General features: G+C 39.1%; 1 protein-coding gene across 3 annotated transcripts in view; it reads right to left on the reverse strand.

The window, feature by feature from the left end:
• Nucleotides 1-14,166: 14,166 nt before the first annotated feature.
• The window catches only part of fbxw7 (F-box and WD repeat domain containing 7), a 127,120-nt gene continuing 123,077 nt past the window's right edge, over nucleotides 14,167-18,209 (reverse strand). For all 3 annotated transcript variants that reach the window (XM_072256066.1, XM_072256067.1, XM_072256068.1), the window contains exons 10-11: nucleotides 17,790-18,000; nucleotides 14,167-15,976 (exon numbers count right to left, since the gene is read on the reverse strand). In XM_072256066.1, coding sequence (XP_072112167.1) covers nucleotides 15,708-15,976; nucleotides 17,790-18,000 — 480 coding nt within the window. In that variant the 3' untranslated portion in view covers nucleotides 14,167-15,707. The remainder of the gene's footprint in view (nucleotides 15,977-17,789; nucleotides 18,001-18,209) is intronic.

Genomic DNA, 18,209 nt, shown 5'->3' on the forward strand with positions numbered 1-18,209 from the left:
CTCTGGACTTGTACACCAAAGTACCTCTGTTCTTCAATTCTCATTACCCCTCTGTCATTTCCTACCCTTGACCTCCTAAAGTGCATCACTTCACACTTAACATGATTAAGTTTCCTCTGCCATTGCTCCACCAATTTACCAGATTGTCAATATCATTCTGAGCCTGAGAATACCTTTCTCATTATCTCCAAGACCCACCTGTCTGTGTGCCCAGTCCATCACTGCTCTAACGGAGAAGGACCATTCAGGTTAGCACTGTGAATTGCAAAGTGCACTGGTCAGGGCCAGTAGAAAACCTGGTGTAAACAGCACAAGGTGGAGGCCACCTCCCAAACTACCCACCCATCCACCCAGCAAATTCCTTCCTGCCCCACGTCTGCCTCATCAGCTGTCTCAGAACTCACAGAAATGGAAGAGCGGCAAGTCCTCCTAGATCCTGGAGGGGGATGCCTGAGAGGAATGGGCCATGTGGGAAGTCGAAACCCCCAGCAGATGGGTACAACTAATAGCACATACAGCACTGGGAATACTCATCAATTATCCATCATAAGAGGCAGCAGCAATTTACCTGCAATGTAATGAATAAGTGGGTGGGGGTTGGTGCTTAACATTGAACTGCTGTCCCAGGCCTAGTTCAGGTTGGCTGTTTAATCTCCAGTGATATGTACATACTGGCCAATGGTTCTACAGGAAAAGGCTGTAGCATTCTATATTTTAATAGAAGACTGGTTTTCCTGGTTGCTTGGCAAAGAGAACGGATTTACCTAGTGAACCGTCAAGGAGACTATAATGTTTTCCTCTGGCTTCAGAGAGCGCTGAACTGGCTGACAAATTAATGAATTAATGGTGCATTTGCAAAACTACCGCACCAGAAAGGCAAGTATTAAAATATTTCAAGGCATGAGTTACTGCATATGGTTCCTAATAATATGTAAAGTAATAGGCTCTACACAAATGGTTTTAAGATTTTTCTAAATCATTCTTACTGAAGGCTCAGTATTAACTGAATACAAAGAAGTCTTTATGTGAGGCAGATGCTGAGCAGCTGGGACAGGTGAGGAGGGATAGGCAAATATAATATGTCCTGACAGAGTTGGGAGGACAAAGACTATAAATATCTCATCAAATGTGAAATCTTCAGGCACGTAGTTCACATATGTTAAGAACTGCTAATACTTTATTGCCTTTACATAGAAAGATTCTAAAGTTTGACCACCTCAGCTCCCTCCACAAAACACAGAATTTTCTGGTGGCCAACGATTTCAATTCCTATCATCATTCCCATTCTGACATGTCGGTCCATGGCCTCAATGAGGCCACTCTCAGGTTGGAGGAGAAACACCTCATATTCTGAATCAGTAGCCTCCAACCTGATGGCATGAACATCAATTTCTCTAATCTTCAGTAAGTTTTCCCCCTCCCCCTCCCCTCTTCTTCATTTCCTCACTCAAGTATCTTACTTTCTCTCCTCACTTGCCAATCATCTCCCCCAGTGCCCCTCCACCTTCCCTCTTTCCCATGATCCACTCTCCCCTATCAGATTCCTACTTCTCCAGCTCTTTGCCTTTTCCACTTAACGCGTTTCTGCTTTTTTGACCGCCTGGCTTAACCTATCACCTTTTAGTTTTCCTCCTTCCCCCTCCTCCCACCTTCCCCCCTTCTTTTCCAGCTCTGATGACGGGTTTCGGCCCGAAACATCGACTGTTTATTCATTTCCATAGATGCCGCCTGACCTGCTGATCTCCTCCAGTATTTTGTGTGATGCTCTGGATTTCCAGCATCTGCAGAATCTCTTGTGTTTACATAGAGAGATTCCCATTTTGTTTTCTCCTTGTTCTAACCCACCCAATTAAGTCACTCTCATGTGTTTCCTAATTCATTCATTCTCATGGAAAATAAAATTTTCCACCATATTTTGCCTTTTGTCCATGGCGTCTCTGCTCTTTGGTGGTATTAATCATTTTAAACATAGTCTGATATACCAGCCAATCATTTCATCCTCCCTTCTGACAAATTACTTCCACATCCTACTGAGAAAAAAATTGCTTCAAAGTCACTTCCAAAATCTGAAGTCTGGCTGTTGTCCTCCCATCATTTTCCCACCCAATTACAGGAAACACCTGCACATATTGGCCATCCATAACTGCCCATGAACAATAGACAAAATGAGAAGTTAACCACAATGCTGAATTTGACATACAGGACACATTAGGGAAGGACAGACAACTGTCTTGCCCTGAAGGACATTGGTGATGAAGCTGAGCTTTTCCAACAAGCCAGTGGGCTTCATGGCTCCATTTCAGAAATTCTGAACGAACTAGCTCAAGGTGTCAGCAATGACTTGGAGGAGATTTGGAACACACTTCAAATCAGAACGGACACTAAAAACTTCTGATGATATTGATGTTCAAAAAATGGTATATGTCACTGAGGTGAAACTACAATCGAATAATGTCACTTCCACTCATTGAAAACTTCAGCTATGAACTAGAGGAAAACTTGTGTGCTAGCCATCTAGTCAACACTAGAAAGTATGAAGCTAGAAACAAATTAACCTGACCATATTTATTCAATTCTTTCAGAAGTAGCATCCTAGGTGTCTTAGAGTGAATTTTGACCTCTCAATGACAGATAGTAGGTTACACACACACTGACACATCATTTGTTAAGTTAAAAACTTAGGGGTATAAAATTGAGCGAGTAAGAAGAAAACCAGAGAAAGTGCAGTCAAGGAGACAAGTGAAATGCAGGCAACCTTGGGTAATTGACTTCTCTGGGAAACCGCCAATCAGGCAATGTGAGCACATGAGTACTGTTGTCCCAGGAATCCTTAACGGATCATAGAGAGATTCTCACAAGGATCTCCCGATTAATAAGCTCAGAGTGGTTGTTAAATTGAGAGTTATTCGTAATAAACGCACACCAAATTCACGGGGCAGCAGGTCTTCATCCAGGGGAGAGCAGAAGTCTCTCACGACCTGATGTGGAATCCCATCCTTCCCGACAAACTACCATTTAGACTTGAGAATGAAACAGGCGCCCTGGCTGAGCACGTGTGGGAGATGCTCCTATTGCTGCTCTCCAGCTTCAGGGCTCAGAACAGAGGCTGCTGCTGGTCATTTTGGTTCAATCCGAGATTCACTCCAGGACAGTTGTTACATCATGCACTCTGTTGTGATTGTGAAGATGTAGAAAGTAATCTCTCCACATGTACTGATAGCAAAACCTGCTCCATCAGCAGGCAAGAAGACTGCTGTGAGTGCGAAGTTTGTACAGTAAGATTTCCATTAGTGGATACAATCACCTAAGAAAGATTTCTGTTCTTGAAAATGTTTCACAGGCAAGCTCAGGAAATGTGGATGTGATATTAAACTTAAACCTTTTTAACAATACAATTCCAATTTGATAAAAGGCAACGTTCCCTCACGGAGTGAATGTTCCAGTGCACAGTGCAAAAGTTGACCTCTTGTTAAGCACTTGCAGTCACACCTCGACTTGAATGGTCTCCAAGTTAAAATTCCATTCAGAGTGTTCTTGTAGGGACCTGGAAGGTGGATAAAGATATGGAAAAGAAATACCCTGCTCAGCACATTCCAAACGTTCATTGGTATTTACCACTAGTTGCTATGAAGGAGTAGACAATTACTTATTTCTGTGAAAAACCTCACATTTTTTAGGTTATTAAAGCCTTGTAAGCTCAGGTATGAAGTATCAGTAAAGGGTAAAGAATTAAAGAAGGAGAAAATGGTGGAAGATATTTTGAATGCTCAATCTAATAATGGATTTAGCATTCAAAACATCTTCCAGCATTTTCTCCTTCCATTAATAGATATAATGGATAGGGAAATGGAAGTGGGTGGGTTAGCTTTACAGAGACTTACAAAATTAAAAATCTTCATTTTGCCCTGGGGGATAAAAGAGAAGTTAAGTAAAGAACTATCAACTAGTAACAGGGCACCTAGATGATCGTAAATAGGGCGTCACTAGGCAGAGGTAATAATGGATTGATGAAGGGAAAATTACGTTTGAAATATCTGATGGATTTTTTTTGAGGTTGTAAACTAGAAAAGAATGAACTGGTTCTTGTGATGTATTTAAACTTTTGAATAGGAGCCATACAAGAGATTAAACAAAATTAAAGCACGTGTTATTGAGGAGGTAATACACTGGCATAAATTCAGTATTGGTTAGTGGGCAGTAAACAGAATATAGGAATAAATGGGTCATTTTTCAGCTTGGGAAGCCACAGAGACTGGTACTGGGACCCCAATTACTCACAATATCCAGTAGAGCAATGACTGTATTTAATATATCAGCATTAGCTGATGAATAAACAAGTAAGAATTTGAAGGGGACAAACAGGCTTCAGGCAGATACGGACAGGCTGTATAAACAGGCAAGAACTTGGCCAATGATATGTAGTGTAGAAAACTGTGAGCTCATCCACTTTGATTGGAAAAAAAATACAAAGGTATTTTATTTTTTACGTGTTGAGAGATTGAAAGGCATTTATGCTCAGAGACACGGGTATCTCTACGCAAATCACAGAAGGTTAACAATCAGGTTCAGCAAGTAGTTAGGAAGACAAATGGCTCTTATTGAAGGAAGATTTATATACAGAAATAGAGAAACCTTGTTTCAATTATATGAAGCCCTCGCTGAAAGTATCTAGAATATTGTGTATAGGTTTGTTCTCCCTAATTAAGGAAGAATAAACTTGTAATAGAATAAACATACTGCAGACTGATTCTTGAGATGATGAGTTTGTTGTATAAGGAGGGATTAAGCTGTCAGGAACATGTGATTTCTGACTGAAAATTGAACCCATGAGCTCTACCGCACTACTTTTTTATTTCTATTTTTGCACTACTTATTTAATTTATATATATTAACTGTAATTTACAGTTTTTTTCTCTAATATTATGTATTGCATTGTACTGCTGCTGCAAAGACAACAAATTTCACCACATACACCTGTGATACACACAAAAACTTCTATAGTTGTACTGTGGAGAGCATTCTGCAGGCTGCATCACTGTCTGGCATGGAGAGGCTACTGTACAGATCGAAAGAAGCTGCAGAAGGTTGTAAATCTAGTCAGCTGCATCTTGGGTACTAGCCTACAAAGTACCCAGGACATCTTTAGGGAGCTGTGTCTCAGAAAGGCAGTGTCTATTGTTAAGGACCTCCAGCACCCAGGGCATGCCCTTTTCTCACTGTTACCATCAGGTAGGAGATACAGAAGCCTGAAGGCACACACTCAGTGATTCAGGGACAGCTTCTTCCCCTTTGCCATCCGATTCCTGAATGGACGTTGAAGCTTTGGACACTACCTCACTTTTTTTAGTATACAGTATTTCTGTTTTTGCACATTTTAAAAAATCTATTCAATATACGTAATTGATTTACTTGTTTATTATTTTTTTTCTCTCTGCTTGATTATATATTACATTGAACTGCTGCTGCTAAGTTAACAAATTTCACGTCACGTGCCAATGATAATAAAGCTGATTCTGATATTAAACCTGATTCTGATAAGCAGAATGAGCCTACTTTCTCTTGAGTTTGGAAGCGTTTGAGTTTGAAAGTTTAGATATCAGAAAGGATATGGTGTTAGTGCAAGAAGGTAGTGTGTAGGTAAATATTAGCTTTTAAATTGCAGAGCAATTTATTCTGCTTCGATTCCCTATGTCCCATGAACTCCAACTAAGACTTGAATGAGGAATATCTGGAAGCTAGAGGAGAGTGAGGGTCACTAGCCCAGGCCTAATCAGCTGCATCTGGAGAGACTGCAATATGAAAGTTCTTTGGTTTAGTCCTACAGGTGAACTCTGCAATTACTAATATACAGTGTTTGGAACCACAGGCAGTTTGCTCTTTGCAGCTGGACAAACAATGTATGCGATTTAATAAAAGATAACAGTGTGCAAATGTAATAAAATTGAATACAAGATAACTTGCATGTTTTTGTGTTTAAAAAATTTTATAAGATGAATGTTGTTTCTTTTTGGCACACCATGTCCTATACAATGATCCTATTCTTACAGATTTAGTGAATGGTTCATTATTTTCTTGTTATTTATTAGCTTGTTGTGGACATTATAAAATTATACGCAATAACCATATAAAAATTAAAGAGGATTTACTTCCTTCGCAAAAATAGGATAAGCATAAATCTCTACTTCTTAATAATTTAGGGTTACATATTTTGATATGAAATTAAAATTTGACTCAATGTAATAGTATAAGAAACTATAAATTACTTTGAAATGAAATTGCCTTGTTGATAAATTGGGAAGAGCAAAATAGTGACATATAGCCAAATCATCTGAATGACTATGGCAAATAGTCAACAAACCAGGCTTCATTCAGTGTGGAGCTCATTATCTATGACACATGTGAGCTTGCTCTGGCTTGAAAGAAAGACTATATAGTGCTTTCCTTGTTCCAGGAATGCCCCAAGACACTTTGTACATAATGCAATACAATGAAGGAGCTTTTTTTTAGATGGCCCATGTGTTTATTTCTCAGAGTTAGATCACCTGGTCTCACATGGAAAGCAGGCTTCAGATGAAGTTTCAAATTAAGAGCAGTGCAGCCTCCAATGGATTTTAGGACAGATCAGACCAAAGATGTTATTGAGAGGGAAAATCAAGGTTGCAGCAAGTTGGGGATCTCCATTCATCTTGGATTTTCCTTGCCCTCTGAATGCTTAATTTCCCACTTATCAAGGTTGCCGTTATTGTGTGGCTTCCACTGTTAAAATGTCATATATGGACTTCCACCATGGAAAATAACTGCCTATGTGATTTCCATGGGTTTGTGCAATGATTGATCACCATAAACCACAAATAAACTGGATCCAGTGAGTCCCCATCTCCCTTACAATAGGTTTCTGCATCAATCTGATAATAATCTGGAGAAAGTTAGGTAAAGAAATAAAAAAGGACCAAAGTAAGAAAACAAGTTGGTGGGATATATCCCAGGTTATTGAGAGAGGCAAGAGAAGAGATTGCTGGGACCTTGATCAATATCTTTGTGTCTATTTTAGCCACAGGCAAGATCCTAAAGTAGCTATTGTTGTTTCATTATTCAAAGTACATTTATTGTCAAAGTCAGTATACATTCTACAACCTTGAGATTTGCCTCCTAACAGGCAGATACGAAACAAAGAAACCCAAACAAAACCATAAAAAAAACATTAAAAACCCAATGTGAAGAGAAAGAAAAAAGATAATGCAAACAAAAACACAAGCAAATAGCATTCTGATCTGAAGTTCAAAAGGAGGTTTGTCCACGGACCCTTAGTTCAGTGCAGAGCAGAGCAGTGAGCTGAACCAGCTCGACCCTTGAACCTGGCCTTTTCAATCCAGCTGGTGCCTAAATTGTCGTTCAAACTCGGGTTAAGTTGCTTCAATAGGCCGTAGGGCCTGGACCCAACTTTTCCAATTTGGCCTGGTGCTTAAATCAATTGATCCTCGGGGTCTTCCTTGCTCTCAATAACGGACCCGCTGCCTCACCTCGCCTTGGTTCTGCCACATTGAACTGCCTCCAAGTCCTAAAGGAAGCTAATGTTTGTGATGATCGTTTACCAGAAAAAGAGTGATTAACAAAGTACTTATCTGCCTTCCTTGTTTTGTTAGCCACCAGCCAGAAGTTGCTGAGATTCACCAGCACCATCTTAAACTGTCATCAAGACGGAAACCAGGAATAATCCTGGAAACTACAGACCAGTGAGTCTCACGTCAGCAGCAGGGCAGTTACTGGAAAAAAATTTTTAGGGATAGGATTTATGAGCATTTGGAAACCATGGCCTGATTAGGGAGAGCCAGCATGGTTTTGGGTGGGGCAAGTCGGGTCTTACTAACTTGATTGAGGTTTTTTGACAAGGTGATGAGGGTGATTGATGAAGGTAGATGTGTGGATGTTGTCTAATGTGTCTTAGGAAGGCATTTGGCAAGGTCACTCCCGTGATGCTCATCCAGAACGTTATGATGCATGGGATCCATGGTGAATTGGTTATTTGAATTAAGAATGGGCTTGCCCATAGAAGACAGTGGATGGTGGTTAAAGGGACTTATTCTAGCTGGAGGTGTATGATTAGTGGTGTTGCATTGGGATATGTACTGGCCCTCCACTGTTTGCAATGCATGTAAATGAACTGGATGAAAATATAGATAGGTGAGCAAGAATCTTAAGAGTGTTGAGGAGCAGAGGGATCTTGGGGTCCAAGTTCATACGTCCCTGAAAGTGGCTACACAGGTTGATAGGATGGTTAAGAAGGCTTATTGCATACTTGCATTGATTTCAAAAGTCATAGGAAGGATGTTGAGGCTTTGGAGAGGGTGCACAATAGGTTTACCAAGATGCTGCCTCGATTACTATAAAAAGAGGTTGAACAAAATTGGTTTGTTTTCTCTGAAATGGCAGAGTCTGAGAGGAGATCTGACGGAGTTTTATAAGATTATGAGAGGCATAGATAGAGTAGATAGACAGCATCCTTTTCCCAGAATTGAAATGTTCTAATTTCAGAGGACATATATTTAAAATGAGACAGGGTTATTTCAAAGGAGATGCGAAGGGCAGGTTTGTTTGTTTTTTTTAAATACAGAGAGCAGTGGGTGCCTGGAATGTGCTGCTTGAGGTGGTGGTGGAGGCAGATACATTAGAGACTTTTAAAAGATGTTTAGCTAGGCACATGAATGCGAGGAAAGTAGAAGGATATGGCATTGTGTAGGCAGTAGCTGGCCTTTGGATCACTGATTGAACTGGTATGGCATGTTATGAGCTGAAGGACCTGTTCCTGGCCTGTGCTGTTTTATGCTCTAAAATGGGGTGAAACTGTAGAGAGTTTGGGTGAAGGATAGATCAAAGGGAATAATGTTACCAGTGTTGCAATGCTGTTAAGTTATTCATGAAGCCACTTGGTTTATTGGTTAATATGGACAGTTAGAGACAGACAGACAGAATGCAAATAAAGGGACATATAAAAGCTGTGAGATGCACAAGCTGTAAGGAGCATCCTGCAGATTAGACCACTCCTGTGAGGATGTGGGGGCTTATAACAGTGCAGAGGATCAAGACAGGCAGCCAGTTAGCCTCGATTAGTGAATAAGCTATGAAACACTAATTTAGTACATGGTCTAATTTTCCTGAACAATTATTTTATATGTATGGATTTTAAACAGCTTTTAAGGAGGTTTGTCAAATTTCACTTCTTTACTTCCCAATCTTTATTTCATTCTCTATAAAATGATTAAAAACCCTTAAAGATTTTATGCCTCCAGATTTATTGTCAGGCAAATTTATTGCACCTTATTTGCTGCTCAGCTAGGTGACGTCCTATTCTTATGCAAGTCCTTTCAGCAGACCCTGTTAAATACCTTGAGATGTCCATAGTTTTTAATGCCTCCTCTGCATTGGCTGAAAAATACATTGGTTCTGGAATGAGATTTGAAATGTTTTTGACTGATCAGTAATTGGGCCATTACTCATGATTAATATATGCAAAGATCCTTAAATATGGTAGATTCATGTGAAGTATTGTCCAGAAACGAGTATTCCTATTGGTGTTTTGATGTGACAAGGAAGATATGATCTGAGGATAATTTAAGACATGAGTAGAATCAGGCCATTTGGCCCATCAAATCTGCTCTGCCATTCCAACATCGATGATTTATTACCCTTTCAACCCCATTCTCCTGCCTTCTTCCCATAGCATTTGATACCCCGTTAATCAAAAACCAATCAACCTCTGCCTTAAGTGTACCTAATGACCTGGCCCGCACTGCTTTCTGTGACAATCAATTCCATAGATTCCACACGCGCTGGCTAAAGAAATTTTTCCTCATCTTTGGTCTAAATGGATGTCCATCTATTCTGAGATGGTGTTCTGGTCCTAGACTTCCTCACTATAAGAATCATCCTCTCCACATCTACTCTATCTAGGCCAATATTTTATAGGTTTCAATGAGATACCCCATTATTTTTCTAAACTCCAGTGATTACAGGCCCAGAGCCATCAAACGCTTCTCATATTAACCATTTCATTTCCAGGATCATCATTGTGAATCTCCTCTGGACCCTCTCCAATGCCAGCACATCTCAGGGTTGTATACTGCATACATACTTTGATAATAAATGTACTTTGAATCCTTTTCTTAAGAGCCCACAATTGCTCATAATACTCCAAATGCAATCTAATGCCTTATAAAGCCTCAGTGTTATATCTTTGTTCATGTATTCTTGTCCTTTCAAAATGAATGCTAACATTGTATTTACCTTCCTTACCACCAACTCAACATGGAAGTCAACTTTTAGGGAATCCTGCACAAGGATTCCAAAGTCCCTTTACACCTCTGATTTTTGAATTTTCTTCCCATTTAGAAAATAGTTTGTGCCTTTATTCCTTCTGAAACTACAGGATGAATTCTATCATATTACGATCACTGCCTTCTAATGGTTTCTTTACTTTAAGCTCCCTACTCAATTCTGGGTCATTACATAACACCCAATTGCTGTTTCTCCTAGTGGGTTCAACCACAAGCTACTCTAAAAAGCCATGTCTTAGACATTCTATAAATTCCTTCTCTTGAGACACAGCATCAATCTGATTTTCCCAATCTACCTGCGTATTGAAATCCCCTGTGACAATTACAACATTGCCTTTTTGATCTCCCAATGTAATTTGCAGCCCATATTCTGGCTACTGTTCAGAGGCCTGTCAGGGTCCCATCAGGGTCTTTCTACCCTTGAAGTTCCTTAACTCTATCCACAAAGATCTGCATCTTCTGATCGTATGTCATCTCTTTCTAAGGATTTAACTTCATTTTTTTGTAAACCAACAGAGCTATGCCACCCCTTCTGCCTACCTACCTATCCTTTCAATACAATGTGTATCCCTGGATGTTGAACTCCCGACTATGATCATCTTTCAGCCATGACTCAGACTCCTACAACATCATATCTGCCAATCTCTAACTATGCTACAGGATCATCTACCTTATTTTGCAAACTGCTTGTATTCAAATATACAGACTCCAGTCCTGTATTCATCACCCTTTTCAATTCTGGCACCCTGCTACACTTTAGCTCATCCCACTGACTGCAATTTTGCCTGTCCTTCCTCAGTCTCATTTCACACTGCATTAGGTTGTATACCAACTGCCCACCCTCAGCCCCACCCCCTTGCCAAATTTAAGCCCTCCCCAACATCTCTAGCAAACCTGCCCACAAGGATATTGGTCCCCCTCAGGTAACCCATCCTTTTTGTAAAGGTCACATCTTTCCCAGAACAGCTCCCAATGATCCAGCAATCTGACACCCTGACCCCTGCACCAATTCTTCAGCCATGCATTAATCTGTAATGTCATTCAATTCTTACCCACATTGGCATGTGGCACAGACAACAATCCAGAGACTACTATCCTGGAGCTCCTGCTTTTCAGTGTTCAAACTGCCTTTATTCTCTTCAGGACATCCTCCCTTTTCTTACCCATGTCGCTCATACCAATATGTACCACGATTTCTAGCTTAACCTTCCAACTTTACTGTGCTGTGGACCTGATCCAAGACATCCCTGACCCTGGCACCTGGGATGCAACATACCACTCATCCACAGAAACTGCTGTCTGCTCCTCTAATGATGAAATCCCCCCTCACTACTGCACTCCTCTTCTCCTGTCCCTTTCTGAGCCACAGAGACAGATCAAGTCACTGCAGTTTCCCTTTGGTTGGTCACTTCCATCCCAATAATATCCAATGTGATATGCTTATTACTGAGTGAATGGCTCTGGGGTACTTTGCACTAGCTATCTATACCCCTTCCCTCTCCTGAGAGTAAACCAAGTACAATTTAGGGGTGACTTCCTCTCTGTAGCTATCACCTTTACAGTTTCTTAACAGAGTCTCCCAAAATTCCCACATCCCACATAGTGATCACTAACTCTGGACCCATTCAAAGCACATCAGCTATTACGAGAATCTCTGCTTGGGTTTGCCCAACCGTGTTCTCGCTTAAGCCTGACCACCAACTCTGTCCACTCACACAATAGCTGTTCCATTTACACTTCCCTTCTTTTTACTGGCCGCTGTCCACTGCCTACCAGATCATTATGATTGCACCCAAGCTCTTAAAACCTGCGCCGTGTCACCAACAAATGACCTCTCATGCTGACCGCAGCCAGCTGAGCTTTTTATAGCCATTGGTCAGATAATTAACACTGGGCTTCATAAGGACACACCCTATTCCAAGCTTTTCCTAAGGTGGACAGAAGAAAAGATCATAAAATGTGTTCAATGCTCAGTGAAAAGAATTGCAACATTCCTACTAATTCCTTGGAATCCCTGATCTCCAATCATTCAAAAGTGGAGAACCAGCATCCTAAATGATTTTGATAATCTCATATCCAAGGAACACACAGAAGCGAACAATCTTGAGTTATCCATTGGTGGCAGGCACCTCATCTTCCTTCTGTTTGTTATTTCCAGTCATGCATTGTCCTCAGTTTTTATTGTAGAATGCACAAAACCAGAGTAGAAACATGTCATCCTAGATTATTGGGGGTTTCTATTCCAAAATGTTTCACTTCAATTTTAAATGCTCCACAATTTCCACGAGTCCCAAAATCATCTGAACAATTCTAAGGAGATTCTCTTGTACACCAAAAACATCTGTTCTCAGCCAACGAAACAAAACTAAATTACTCAACTCATTCAACAGTGGGATATTCCCATTATCTCACAAATAAATTTTTATTCAAATGCATCTGGAAAATACAAGCAAAACAAATCATGAGCAAGACCTTAAGAAAAATTTTATGCCTTGACAAATGGGAGTTCACCTGGAAACTGTGCACACATTATCCACATAACAAATTGAAAGGGAAACAAAATTTAAACTGTTATACATGGTGTTCTCATTTACATTCCCAAGATGGTACAAAAGTTGTGAAGAGGATAACGAATAAAGTATACCACAATCTCATTAAATTGTTCATGCCTTTTTGCTGATTCTCTGGGTCAAGATGACTTCATTTGCTCATCAGCAAATATTATTCCCTCAAAGATTCTACCTAAACTGCAAATGAACGTCAAACAAAAATTGCAGCCGAGTTATAACATAAACAAAATGGCGGTTTTTTACTAATAGCAGTAATTTGAAAATTCAGTGGGCATATTTGTTTCTGGGGGAATATGCAAGTACATTTGAACATTTTAGAAACACTTAAATCATGTCTGTGGCGTATTGACCACTAACCACAGCTTTTCCTCCCACTGCAGTCCATTGCTTCAACCCAGAGGTATAATTGGTTTGACATGCATATCCGTACTGAGACAAGTTTGGTGTTTGGAACTGGGTGGACAGAAATGGCCAAATAGAAGGTCATAAAGTCTAGGACTGGATGAGATGGAAACAAGAGACCCTGGATGCAACTAAAACCGAGAATCAGGGATAGCAAAGATGTGAGGAGCACAGGTCAGAAGATTTAGCCAATTACAGTTAAATTCCAATATTGCAGCTTAGGCGGGGTCTCATAAATCATGTATAAAAGTAGTCCCAGTACAGAAACTCAAGGCATACAGCTAGTTGCATCCTATTTAATAAGACAAAAAATGTACTTACTTCTATAATTTGCTGAACCATAAATTTAATACTTTGCTAGATTTAGGTACCTCTGTTGTTTATTAAATGAATTCAGTGAGCCATCCCCATTACTGGTTGACTTGAGGTAATACTGGCAAGAACTGTGAAGGTCCTGATTCATGCAATCATAGAACATACAGCAAAATGGAGAGAGGAAAGCCCATATAAATATGGTGCTGGCAAAATAAAATCAATTTATCTGTTCCTTGCTATATAAAACTTAATTAGCATCTTTTTAAACCTATCTGCGCAATCTTTGCCAAAACAGGCATAACTATAATATTGACTACTTTTTCCTCACATCCATCCCAGTAAGGCACTGCAAAAATGTTTTTTTTTTATCCAACTGCATTAAAGAATTAAATGAGCATGTGAAAACTGATTACTTTAGCGCTGATCACTGTACTAGAATACAAGAAAAACAGCAGGCCTGGGTGAGGCAAATGTCATCTGATTAATGAGGAAAATAGGCTTCAACACAAACCACACAGTCCAATGGGAAAACTAAACATGCACAACAATTTCAAATGAAAAAGCACATTTTATTGCACTTAAGTTATAAGAAAATAAAAATTCTAAGTGGATCAAACCATAGACACAATCCCTTTTAGGTTTCACCATTACATCAGGCAGTTACATACTGTAAAGTAAAATACCTGAAATCTGATTTTTTGCCTTAAAAACCAGACTATAAATTAACAGGAAAATAAAAAGAAAAACAAAGCATCTAACTCAAGGTTGTTTAGTATACAGTGTTAAACCACTTTCACAGTTCATGTTGAGTTGTGGATTTTGAATAATAATGAGACAAAAATTTGCTATTTTGCCTGTGCTGTGTTACAGGACAAAACATTCAGTATTGTTTTGTCAGTAATTCGCAGCAATAACTGTAGCAGTTGGATATTTCAATACTGTTTACACTAAGACTGACAAGCAATGACACCTTTTATTTATATGCACATCTCACTTAAATTTTATGTTCTTTTTGCATTATGTCAGTAACCTTAGTTGTTTCTTTTGTCTGTTCCACTATAGTCCTCACAATAAAATTCTCTATAATACAGGCTGAAAGAGCTCCCATCTGAAGGAATGTGTTCAACATTGTCCAGAAACAAAAAACATTCCGATATAGCACTTTAACTCTTCTCAATTTCCTTCTCGTAAGCAAATCACAATGCCATTTTGCATCTCCTCCTTTCTTTCAGCCTCTTTGAGGCACAGTTGGCTCAAGTTTCTGTGGCAATAGCCTTTTTTTTTAATAAGTCAAAAATTATTCATACCAGATCAAATTTAGAACTAGAATCTGGATGTGAAATGTCACAATAGAATACATAGCAGCAAATTATTTGGCCACTGGGATTACAGTACAGGGATGGGACAACTTTAGCAAGACTTATTTGAATAATCAAGAACTCCATAAGTTACTGAGTTCTTTAAGCACTTAGATCACTCAGGATAATTTGCCTCTGAAGAACTATATAACCCTCATTAAAACAATCTGGAAGCAGTGGTGAATAAATAGAGAAATACATGTTAATACTGTGACCGATTGTTGGCAACATTAGGCTTTTTATATATATATATTTATTTATTTTTAATATATATATAAAAAATTGTACAAAATTCACAGTAAGGTTTCAAATGTTGAAACCTGAAAGGACAAATTGAGGCAGACATAACCCAAGTCTTTAAGAAAACCAGCTCTTGGCCTGATAAGCAGCTTGTTTAAAACAACTTTTCAAATAAACTTTTTATGCCTTGCTGCTATGACCTGGGTGCTGATAATCAATAAAAAAATAATAATTGCACTAGGCTTTGTATCAAGTCTTTCTGAACAAAACTGCCCAGAGTCAAAGGGAAGTCAGATATAACATGACAATTTGTGCATCCGACCAAGTCAGATTCTGTCAGTTATAACATGTCCTCCCTTGCTCCCTTTCCCGGCGATCCATAGGACTTTGTCTTCATCATGGCATCCTGTTGACCCAAGCCAACATCCTGTACCCAACAGCAGGGTGATGTACACTGACTTGATAGATAGACAAATTCCTACTTGAATTCTTCACTTCATGTCCACATCAAAGTCCAGCACAAGCAGCTTTGTTTCCTCAGTCCCATTTCTGCTTCCCACTGCACACACAAGCTTTGTATTCGATGCTCTGATTCTCCAGACAACACCTCCACTGCCCCCACTTTCCAGTGTAACCAAATTCCGAATGAACTCTCCTGTTTTCAGGTCCCAAAGTTTCACAGTGCCATCATCTGAGCTAGTTACCACAAAGTTCTTGTTGAATTGGAGGCATGTCACTGCACTCTGATGTTTGCTAGGCCCTAATGAGGAAAACAAAAGGAAAATAAATCAGCAAGTCAGTTGCTAAAAAGTTATGCACCAAAAATAGTCTCATGTTAGTGACAGGAATGAACTTCCACACATGAACAATTGAAAATTGAGATTGAAGTTAATTTTCTGTATTAAGAGTGTGATTAATACACAAACTTGAATGCTAATACTAAAAATTGCCACAAACGTTGGATGATTGACAAAGGGAGAAAATTGGCTAACATATGCTAGGCATTTTGACAAAATAAGTTATTTTTAGGATTTGTTTTTTCTTTTGTTCAAAATGTCTAAATCAGTGATGTGCTTAACTTCAGCTTAATTCCTGCTTAAATAACAATTTACACTGTTTTTCAAGGAAGGTATTCAGACCAAATGCCCTAACCCCCCCCCCCCCAAAACATTTACACCTGAATTCATTTCCTGCTGTTTTCTTTCCCTTTGATAACATTTCCAGCAATTGGTGAATGATCTATGGCCAAGCATTTGGGAAAAGAAAGTGACATAGCAATACATCACACTGGAGATAGATTTAGGTGCAACCTGTATATCCCATAAAAATTAATCCTACCAAACAAAACTAACGAGAGGTATCTTATGCTCACAAGCAAATGATGCCTTTGTCTCCTACATTTTTTAAAATATAAAAACATCTGTTAAATCCACCTGTCAGAGAACTGGGTGAAAATTCTTTGGCATATACAAAGTTTTAGGATGCATTCTCAGGACCAAGAGCAGCAGTGGAATTCACACTAAAAAGGGCCTTTACATATACAGAGATACGTTATTAACAGTGCTGCTGTACTGGGAACATAGCATGAAATCTTGGGTAAATTCAGCTATGATCACCCCATGGAAGCAAGTGAGGGCTGGAGTAGGTCATGGTTATTGGTACAGCTGCTCAGTACCAAGATGTGCGTTTCAATGTTGCGCCCTAGCCAGCATACTTTAGTATGGGCTATTGCCAGGAAACAGCACCACTACCTCCTTGTGTTGATGGACCAGCATACTTTACAAAGTTAAAATTCGACCTGGTTAAGGAACACTGGATTTTTGTGCAATAGAGCATGGCTGCTCTATAGGAACAGAATTATTAAGCTTATGATTTCCGAATTTTGCTTTCCACAACATCGCTTTAAGTAACATGATAGAGACTAGGTTTATGAATGACAACTCATTTAGCTCAATCTGTGTTGACCCTGAACAGGAAGACAAAACAATTGTAATCCCACTGCTGGCTTGGTGTGGATCAAAACTCAAATCTAGAATCGCTACTCCCATATGGTGCAGTAAAGCAACTTTCAATCCATTTTCCATTTCAGCACCCAAAAATTGTTAATGATGTTTTGAAACTAAAAGATATTAAACAGTGTAATTTTCAAAATGGATTGTCAGTGTATGCTGCTGAGCTATTTTTATCATCCAAGCTTGTATTTCTCATGGTTTCAATAGTCAAACGTGATAAAAAGCTTGCAGTTTTAAGCACTTAATACAGTAAAGGATGCTTCAGAAATATTTTTGGATTAGTCACTGTTGTAATCAAACGTGTATACAATTTTCACAGAACAAGCACCATGTTTTTTTTTGTAAAGTGATGCAGACTGAGTACAAATTCTTGGACACCAAAGATTATTCCCCTAATGATCCAAATATAAAATAATGTGAAGATAATCTATGCTAATGAAGGCAGAACTATATTTGGGATTTGCCAATGGAAATACAGCTTTATTTTTTTAAAAAAAAAGATTTCAATTCAACAGGTTTTGTGGTCGAAGGATGCTTTTTTTTTTTTAAATATATACTCACCTTGTAATGTCTGTAAACACTGTCCTGTTTTGATGTCCCAGATTTTTACAGTGGAATCTGCATTCCCAGACACTAGAGTGTTGTCCTTCAGTTCCATTCCACTTGTTAATGACTGATGTCCTGTTAACGTGTGAATACAATTCCCAGTCTCCACGTCCCAAACACGAATAGAGGTATCAAGTGAACCACTTACTACATGGATGCCATCGAACTGCAAAGTTGAGGAAAAGTAGTACACAGTCTACTATTAGTGTTTTCTCGGACTTGCCTTGTGAATTAAGTAGGTTTCAATCTATTTTTGAACTACACCCTATGCATTTATATAATTGCATTGTCGACAATATTACTATAGAGTAAATGTCAAGGATGCCAAGAATTCCAAAATGTGTACAAGAAAACTCTGACAGATGTTTTCAGACC

The sequence above is a fragment of the Mobula birostris genome, chromosome 4 (assembly GCF_030028105.1).
Source record: "Mobula birostris isolate sMobBir1 chromosome 4, sMobBir1.hap1, whole genome shotgun sequence".
Lineage (NCBI taxonomy): Eukaryota > Metazoa > Chordata > Chondrichthyes > Myliobatiformes > Myliobatidae > Mobula > Mobula birostris.